This window comes from Oratosquilla oratoria, chromosome 13 (genome assembly GCF_046742065.1).
Source record: "Oratosquilla oratoria isolate Oo_2021 chromosome 13, ASM4674206v1, whole genome shotgun sequence".
In the NCBI taxonomy this organism is placed as follows: domain Eukaryota; kingdom Metazoa; phylum Arthropoda; class Malacostraca; order Stomatopoda; family Squillidae; genus Oratosquilla; species Oratosquilla oratoria.
In genome coordinates, this window is record NC_134789.1 from 35,955,823 (window position 1) to 35,965,822 (window position 10,000).

General features: G+C 48.2%; 1 protein-coding gene across 7 annotated transcripts in view; it reads left to right on the top strand.

The window, feature by feature from the left end:
• Positions 1-10,000, top strand: part of LOC143032375 (uncharacterized) — a 450,169-nt gene that overhangs the window by 130,093 nt on the left and 310,076 nt on the right. The window contains exon 1 of one of the 7 annotated variants that reach the window (XM_076197041.1): positions 5,115-7,797. The exons of the other annotated variants lie outside the window; for them this stretch is intronic. Coding sequence (XP_076053156.1) covers positions 5,520-7,797 — 2,278 coding nt within the window. The 5' untranslated portion in view covers positions 5,115-5,519. Of the gene's footprint in view, positions 1-5,114; positions 7,798-10,000 lie in introns of those variants that run through there. 7 annotated transcript variants of the gene reach the window in all.

Below are 10,000 nucleotides of genomic sequence, written 5' to 3' on the forward strand. Positions count from 1 at the left end.
CCGTTCTCTCCTCTTCCTACCCCCTTATCTATTGCGTACTCTACCTCCACCTCCCTCCCTTCCTCTTCCTTCTCCCCTTCCTCCTCCTCCTCCTTTCTCCTCCTCCTCCTCCTTCCTCCTCCACCTCCTTCCCTCTTACTCCTCCACCGCCTCCCCTTCCTCCTCCTCCCTTCCTCCTCCTTCCCCTTCCCCTCCTCCTCCTCCTCCCTTTCATCCTCCTCCTTTACCTCCTCTCCTTTCTCCTCTTCCTCCTCCTCCTCCACCTCCTCCCGTTTCTCCTCCTCCTCCTCCTCCCCCTCCTCCTCCTCCTTCACCTCCTCCCCTTCCTCCTCCTCCTCCTCCTCCTTCACCTCCTCTCCTTCCTCCTCCTCCTCCTCCCCTTCCTCCTCCCCTTCCTCCTCCTCCTCCTCCTCCCCTTCCTCCTCCTCCTCCTCCTCTTCCTCCCTTCTCCTCCTCCTCCTCCCCTTCCTCCCCCTTCTCCTCCTCCTCCCCTTCCTCCTCCTCCTCCCTTCCTCCTCCTCCTCCTCCTCATTCGCTTTAGTTCCCTGTCGTTCCCGTGCTTCCTTCATCTTATTCTTCCACATCACGTTCGCCTTCTCCGCTACCTCCATATTATCACCTCCTCCTCGTCCTCCTCTTCCTCCCTCTACCTCCCCCCCATCCCCTGCTTCCTCCGCCTCTGATACCTCCTCTGATAACGACGCCATTCTCCAATGTATCTCTTCCTCCTCTTCCTCCTCTTCCTCCTCTTCCTCTTCCTCCTCCTTCTCCTAATCCTCTTTCTCCTCGCCCCTCGCCTTATACTTTCCTCTTTTCTCCTCCTCCTCTTCCTCCTGCTCCTTCTTGTCTTCCTCCTACTTTTCCTCCTCTTCCTCTTCCTCCTCCTCTTCCTCCTGCTCCTTGTCTTCCTTCTCCTCTTCCTCCTTTTCCTCTTCCTCCATCTTCTCCTAATCTTCGTTCTCCTCGCCCTTCGCCTTATACTTTCCTCTTTCCTCCTCCTCCTCCTGCTCCTTTTCCTTCTCTTCTTCTTCCTGTACTCCTCCTCCTCTTTCCCTGCCTCCTATTCTTCCCTTTGCTACTCCTCCACCTCTTCCTCATTCCCTCTTCCTACTCTTCTTTCTCTTTTTTTGACCTCTTCTCTTTATTTTCCTCAATCACGTCGTTCCACTTATACTCCGTACCTTCCTCTCTCCTCCTCTACCTATTCCTCCTTTCTTCCTTCATCTCCTCAGTCATCCTCTCTTCCTTCACCTCCTCCTCCTCCTTCTTCTCCTCCCCTTTATCTTCTCCTTCTTCCTCTCCTCCTTCATATCTTCCTCCTCCTCCTTCTCATTATACTCTTCCTTCTCCTCCCCTTCTTCCCCATCAACTTCTTCCTCTCCTCCTTCATATCTTCCTTCTGCTGATTTTTCTTCTTCTTCTTCTTCTTCTTCTTCTTCTTCTTCTTTTGCTTCTTCTTCCTCTTCTTCTTCTTCTTTTGATTCTTCTTCTACTTTTTCTTCTTTTGCTACTTCTTCTTTTGCTTCTTCTTCTTCTTCTACTCCTCCTCCTCCTCTCCAGCACCTCCTGGTCTACCTCTTCCTCTTCCCTCCCTCCGTTTCCCGTTCTTAGTCTCCTTTTCGTCTTCGTGATTTTGGCAGCTCTCATTAGCTGTCTTCTTCGCCCGAAATGATACTTCCCGTACGCCTCCCGCCGCCTCCCTCCGCGCGCCGTTCCCGTCCGATGGCTCCTCTTCCTCTGGAAGAGTCGAGAGAACGCTCGCTTCTCGTCTTTAATAGGAGACGGACTTCGCGAGGGTTATTGGTCACGCGCCGCTGAAACGCAGGAAGAGAAATAACACACGAGAGACCACTGCATTGGAAAATGACTTGGGAAATGGCCGGCTGAGAAGGGACTCTGTTAGAATAGGTTTGGTCTTGTTAGGCTAGGACTTGGGAAATCACCGGCTGAGTCGGACTTTGTTAGAACAAGTTTGGTCTGGTTAGGCTCGGACTTGGGAAATGGCCGGCTGAGTCGGACTTTGTTAGAGTAAGTTTGGTCTTGTTAGGCTAGGACTTGGGAAATGACTGGCTGAGTCGGACTTTGTTAGAGCAAGTTTGGTCTGGTTAGGCTCGGTCACAGAGGCCAAGGAAATGTTAGAGATGAATTGTATGAAGACACTATGAAGATCTGCATACCTTCATTCTCTTCCAGCTGTAACTATTGGTTACTTTAAGGGAAAGTTAGATAAATGTATGGATGGGAATGATAGATGGTAAAGTACACGGAACTGCCATGTGTAGGCTTTATGGTCTTTTGCAGTCCCCTCTATTCTTATGAGTTGTAGAAAGTACTTTTGTCAAATATATTACTTTGTTCTGTTTAACGTTTTTCTGTCTGTATGTAACGTTGTCATGCACGTTTTGGCTTCTTAGATTGCTGTGATCATAAGCATACTATGGTACCTGATAAGGATGATTCCAAGGATGAACTCTATTCATTTATTTCGATCTAGGTCAAAAGCCGAGGTCACAATGACGTAAAATGCGATGTTCTTTCAAGGCTCCAAAACGTCAAAAATTTAGTCAGTCACTTCAATCTAACCAACGTTTATGATCGTTTCCCAGGATTGATAAAGCACTCGTACATCTTCTCTTCTGTTCCCTGAGATATCGGAACGTGTTAAACACCATATTTGAACGACGTTTCGCTTATTACAGCTTTTTCAAGTACAAGTACTTGAAAAAGCTGTAATAAGCGAAACGTCGTACAAATAAAGGCTCCGTCCTCATATGGTGTTTAACTCGTCAATCTTGTCGGCAACTGCCACTTTCATGAAAGAATATCGGAACGTGTCATGCAACAACACATACTAAGGGTCTTTGGCACTTTCGAAAAGTGCTCTCGCTCAGCGGGATTTTGTAGAAACCCGAGATCTTCCGGTCGCGGCCTTCCCATGGACGCAGTTTTGGGTTGACACCGAGGAAACTCTCCGCAATCGAGTGATCGACAAGCGGCTGTTCTTTTGGGTTTCTGTGCCATGGAGGAATACTTTATTTGTTTTGATTCACGTGAGCCCTCGTTCGAACCCTGCACTTACCGGTGACGTGTGTGTGTGCGTGTGTGCGTGTGTGTGTGTGTGTGTGTGTGTGTGTGTGTGTGTGTGTGTGTGTGTGTGTGTGTGTGTGTGTGTGTGTGTGTGTGTGTGAGAGAGTGTGAGTCTGTCTGAGTGTGCGCGCGCGCGTGTGTGTGTGTGTGAGTGTGAGTGTGTCTGAGTGTGCGATCGCGCGAGTGTGTGTGTTTGTGTGTGTGTGTGTGTGTGTGTGTGTGTGCGTGTGTGTGTGTGTGTGTGTGAAAACTGTTCCTGTACTGTGAATTCCAGAAATAGTGATTTAACTTTAGTCTTATAGTATAATTCGAAGGGAAAGGATTAGCGATATACATAATAGAAATATAGGGAAGAAGTCAGTTTCTATTAAATGAAAATTTCTTGAAGACTAACCTCTGGTTTCGCCCCTGTCTTTTCTCTCATGATTTTCTTTCCTTTATCCTCATCCCAATCTTGGGGGTGGGTGGGGGGTGGGGTTCGTTTCCCGAAAGTGTGGGGGGGGGAGGGGGCATTAAAAGTCCCGGATGTAGTTCGTCTTGGTGCTTCCGAGGCGATTTTCCTTTCCGACTTCCTTCAGGTTTGTCGGACTTCACGCTCGACCACCGCGGACTCTCTCATTGGCTCATTCCTTCATCATTAACTTTTTTTTTTCATTATTTTCTCTGTTCCCGTCGTCGTCGTCGTCAGTGTCATTGTCATTGTCAGCTTCATCGTTATCGTCATCATCGTCGTCGTCGTCGTCATCATCATCATCATCATCATCATCATCATCATCATCATCATCATCATCATCACTATATCAGCTTCATTATATTGTCATCATCAGTCTCCCACAGACAAAAATAAATCTTCATTGGTTAACACACTTGCTGTGATCTGGATGTTGCGCTTGTTATTGTGGCTATCGTCAGGCAATATCATTCATTCGAAAGGAGTGCAGTTTAGATTTCGTTTTTTTTTTTTCAAAATAATATTTCTACTTTGATCTTGGTTATACACATTTTACTCTGACAGCCGTCACATGATTTTGTTTAATCAAGTGACTCTATCAAATGATTAATTTTTTAATGCGGTTACAGGCTTTACAGTTTTTGTTATGACAAATGTCAGATGACTACACTAAGCCCTTCAGCATGAACTCATGCCCTAAGGTGAATAAAATCACCTGACGCTAGCCTTTTAGACCAGGGGTTCTCAACCTGGGGTTCGCGAACCCCCAGCGGTTCTCGGGACGGTTTCCAGGGGGTACTTAGATGACTAGCGAAAGATGATTTTGACATTTAAATCTACAGAGAGAAAACATTTTACATTGTTTTTAATGGTAATGCTTGAGTGATGAATAAAGTCATTACAATTTGGATCATGTGATGTCCATTGCGGTGTCACTGTATATTTAAATTAGTCTTAATATATTACCATTGTATGTTCTGGGTCAGGTTAATGGAGGTACGGGTCGATGGTCTGAGGACTCTCGGGGTATGTAACGGGGAAAAAAAGGTTGAGAACCTTTGTCTTAGACCTTAGGGTGAAGGGTCTAAACCCATCCCGTTAACGTCTTCAACCTAATGACCCCATTTACAGACGTTGTTGTTCTGGCCGTCGCCAGATGATTCTATTATGCAGCCGAGAGCGGAAGCTCCCAAGGCGGAAGGGTTTATATAATATTGTAACGGTCGTCGGACAGATTTGAAGCTTCTGGTGGGTTCTGAAATGTATCAGGAGCCAAGGACGTTCACCTTTGTGGTGTTGTGGTCGCTCGGGGGGAACAAAACTCGGACTGGAATATCCAATGACTCAGACAACTGTTGTGGCACTCCCCCCGCCTCCCGGTTTGTCTTTTACCCCCCCTCCCCTCCCCCCGTCCACCCGACGGAGGCGCAGAAGGACATTCTTGTGCGGTGTTAGGTTACCAAAGTGTTTCTGATAGTTGATACTCTTGTTCCTATGTTTCATACGTTTTTCTGTGTTTTCAGCACGTTCGATCGAAAGTTAAACGAGAACGTAATTATCCGTTTGTATTAAATTCGTTCTTATACCGAGTGAACGGCAACGGGCCCAGTGGATCGAAAGAAAAGAAAAGGCGGAGAAAATCGATAAAGAGGGAAGGTAGTAAAAGGAACACAAACGCTTGGTTAAATACAATGAAGTGATCTCTTCTGTTAAGAGGACTCAATAGTGAACAATAGGGCTGCCCTTCAGAAATTTCTTCAAGAGGTCTGAAAAAAAAATATCAGATTCTTTCAAAGTTCAGAACTTGAGTGCTGATTTCGTGAGTTGCGGACAGACAAGCTCGTGGTAGAACCGTCGAGGGAGGCTGCGTTCCAGGACTAAACACCTTCAAGGAACTTCTGGAAGAGGTGTTCTTCAGGTTGTGAAGCTGGGTGCCAGAGCTCAACCCGTCGCGGAGGGAGGAACGCCCACCGCTGCCACCATGTTCTCCTTTCGCACCGAATGCACCATTGTCCTCAAGCTTCCGGAGGGGAAGTCCCCCGTAGAGACTCCTCCTTCCCAAGGAGTACCTTCCCCTCAAGGAGACCCTCCCTCTCAGGCAATTGCGATTACCCAGGGGGAGGTCCCTACGGAAGATACGTCCCTGGGGGCTGCCAGTAACCCACAGGTTCACGCTCTTGACACCGTCTCCGCTACTCAGCCACCCTCCATCACCCAGATCCTCCCTGAGTCCTCCTCCGCCTCCTCCTCAACCTCCTCCTCCTTCGTCGTCGTTTCCTCTTCTACTCCCGCCCAGCCTCCTTCTGCCTCTGTCCTCTTCTCCGTGTCACCCTGCCAACCCCCGTCCTCAGCAATGGCCTCGTCCACCTCCACCACTTCCTCCTCTTCCTCTCACGAAGTGGTAGTTATCTCTGGTAACACCATCTCTATTCCCCTTAGCACTGCCTCTGTAACTTCTTCGCCCTCAGACCTTGCTACCTCTTCGGCACTTACGTCCTCCTCTGTGTCCACCACGGAGTCTTCTTCCCCCGACCTCGCCCTCAACAGCCATTGTTCTTCATTACCCGAGGCTCCAGTACCGTCCTCCTCCACCTCCTCTCCCTCCCTCACCTCTTCTTCCGCCCCTTTGACTTCTTCTTCTTCTCCCTCTCTACCAACCTCTACTTCCTTCGTCCCCTCCGAAGCTGTTGAGCGCCAGGAGGGTGCCGACCACTCGCCAACCTCTTCTGGAGTAAGAGGGCCAAGCCCCACCTCTCCGCCTCCATCTCCTGCTGAATCTACCCCAGATACTGCAATCTCATCCACGACTTCTCCGTCACCTACGTCAGAACCTCTGGTCAAGCTCTCCCCAGAGCCTTCTGTCGCATCTCTTGAGACCGATGACGTCGAATTCCCCAAAGGTTCTTCGTCCGTGCTTTCTTCGGCGACCATCACATTTTCGAATTCGGGTTCCCCACCAGTGGCCAGACCGACTTTATCCATGTCCCCAGCCATGCCAACACCAGTCCCCGCCATCCTCTCCTCCAATGCCATCAACACCCCCTCCCACATGTCATCCCCAACTCCCTCTTCCACCTCCTCCCCAACATCGGAAATCTCTTCGGCAGCCTTCGTGATTTCCTTCCCTGACCACCAGATTTCGTCGTCCTCAGACACGCCTGGCGTCTCCTCCTCGTCCCCGACGGCCTCCACCCTCACCAACAACTCGGACGCAACGCCTCTGGTCTCTCCCGTCGTATCTCCTCTTCCCTTAGACGGCTCGGCCCCTCCTCCCCTTCCCGCCAGAAATGCCTTGAACTCTTTCCTCAACGCTTCTCCCAAAGCTGCTGAGAGTTCTTCGGCGGTTCATACTGGGGTGTCTTCAGACCTCCCGGCACCTGTTGAGGTTGCCGCACTTGCCACCTCCTCACGCGAGTTGCTGGGACCTATGTCTGAGATTTGTGAATCCGTATATTTATCTCCCTGTTCTTCACTCCCTGTTGTTCCTGAAGAGTCATCAAACGGTTCAGACTCCTCAGCAGAGGGAGGCCAATCCCCTCCCCAAGCTCCGAGATCTGCAGAGATCAAAGCTTCTGGAAAAGCCATCGACCCTGCTCCAGAGGCTTCCGGAACTCCTGAGGCTGCAGTAACCGGAGACGAGGACGTGAGTCACGACTCCAGTTCAGAGATTCGCGACAAGGAGAACTCTTTGACCTCTGTGGTGTCAAAAGCTTCCGTGTCTCCTCTTCCGCCCCCGGGGCTCGGGTCTTCGTCTGAAGCTCCCCCCATCCCCCCGAAGAAGTCTGCCGCCCCGCCCCGGCCTCCCAAAGACGCTGCACCAGGTGATTCCTCCGGTACCGTTCCAGGCCCAGTTGGGCCATCGTCAGTGCCTTCTTCAGGATTACTTTCGAAGTCTGGCCCAACCCCCTCAGAATCGATCACCGTTCCAGCAGCAAACGGCGAAGTAGGCAAGATAACCCCAGTAGGAAATGAACCTCGGAGACCTGAGGAAGTTTCAACTCCTTCCTCAGTTGCTCCTCCTGCAGTACTATCCAGCTCTTCCTCCTCAATCTCGACCACCTCCTCGACAATCACGACTTCCACCACGAGCTGCTTTGCAACCATCACGACAACCGTGACCACCAAGAACGTAGCCCTTCCCCAACACTCTTCTTCTTCAGCCAACTCCTCCGCATCCTCTCCTCGGCCTTTATCAGTAAAGGCCGAAGCGAAGAGAGCTACAACGCCCCCTGCAAAGAAAGAGAACGCTCAGGACAAAGGTAATTGATCGGGGTTGCTTGGGAAGACTGGAAGGCGGAAAGGCCGTGTATGGAATGTTTTGTGTTTATGTACAGGTCTTCGTGGATTTTTGCGTTGATTGCATGATAGCTGGTTCCTTTCATATTGAGTGAATTGTATATTAGACCACTTGTGATGTCAAAGTATAGGTATCTAGTGGAACGAATAGAGCGAGTACACACACACACACACACACACACACACACACACACACACACACACACACACACACACACACACACACACACACACACACACACACACACACACACACACACACACACACTGTGTGTGTATCTATTTATCTATATATATATATTTATATTTATATATATATATTTATATTTATATATATATATATATATATATATATATATATGTATATATCATATATCGTTATCTCTCTCTATCTCTTTCTCTTTCCTCTCTCTCTCTCTCTCTCTCTCTCTCTCTCCTCTCTCTCTCTCTCTCTCTCTCTCTCTCTCTCTCTCTCTCACACACACACACACACACACACACACACACACACACACACACACACACACACACACACACACACACACACACACACACACACACACACAGTCTCTCTCCCACCTAAATATATGTCAGTACTCTTCACTAAAAAGTCAACTCCATAGTCTTAAAAGAAATAAAATCACACACCTCATTCAGTACCTTGTTTTCTTTGGAATACAGACCTCTTTAGCCCCCTTTTTTTTTTTTTTTTTTTTTTTTTTTTACACCTTCATTGCAAGGCAATTAACTCGTTGTTTTCTGATCCGACAGGTAAGCGTCTGCGGTGAGAACCTGGAAGTCTTCGGCGTGACGGTGTCCAACCGTAAGTACCTCGTAACGATGTATTCCCACGTTGGTGACCCGCAGCTCGATTGACTTCTCTTCCGAGCACTACAGTGACATGAAGTCTTCTGCGTCGGCTTAGTAAACAATTTATTTTACGATAAAAAATTCACGACACGAGTAAGTTTAATAGATCTGTCAGAAATGTATGACCCTAAGATATATGTTGCCAAAAACTCCTTGGAAGGCATTGTAGTACTTAGAAATGAAGACAGGTTTATGCAAGAAACGAAATCTGTGTTCCTATTTGAATTTTGGTATTGTGATGGGAGAGTGGCAAGAAAAGAAACGGAGACTGTTAAGATGATGTTTATGTGAAGCAGGATATTTTGAGCAGAAATTGGGTTTTAATGGGAGAAGGATTTAGTGAACGAAGGAGTATTGTGGTCAGGTGAGGTTTTACTCGAGAATGGGGTTTTAGTGGACTAAAGGTTTTAGTTGGGCTTGATAGGAGGAACGAGACGGATTAAGAGAGAAGAAAAGAAAAGAGACGAGGAAACAAAGACGAAGGTTTAGAAAACGGGGAGAGGGTCAACAAAAAACGGAGGAACGAGACGGAATAGAAAAGAGACGAGGAAACAAGACGAAGGGTTAGAAAACGGGGAGAGGGGCAACAAAAAACGGAGGAACGAGACGGAATAGAAAAGTGACGAGGAAACAAAGCCGAGGGCTTAGAAAACGGGGAGAGGGTCAACAAAAAAACGGAGTGTTCTAGTTAAAACACGCCCAAGTTTCACGCGTGAGTTCCTGCAGCAGTTCGAGATAAAAGAGAAAGGCGATCTCGGATATCGCCTCTGATGGTTGCCGTCTTCGTCATCCTCTCTTCTACTGGCCTGGCTTGACTGGCCATTACGGTTATGGAGTCGTTGTGTCCACACACGGGGCAAGAGAAAGCTCTTCGATTTCGGGAGAGTCTTAAAAGACTTCGTGAAAGTCAATGAAGGCTCGATAACATTGAATGATAGGAGATCACGTTGAAATGGTCCACTCGATATTGCAAGACAAGATGAATATCTCTTCTTTTCTCCCTCGAGTAGGAGAAAGCTCCTCGATTTGGAAGAGTCTTAAAAGACTTCTTGAGGTCCATTGACGGCTCGATAAGAGAGAGGCCAAACGCAGTGTATGGGATCCAATATATTTAACGTTTCGCCCATCAGGCTTATTTCTGAAGAAGCTCTACTGGGCGAAACGTTAGATACATTGGATCCCATACTTTGCGTTTGGCCTCTCTCCTACAGTGCTGTTGCAGTCGTTGCTGCTATTACTCAACGGCTCGGTAACCTTAAATGCTAGGAGATCACGTTGAAATGGTCCACTCGCTGT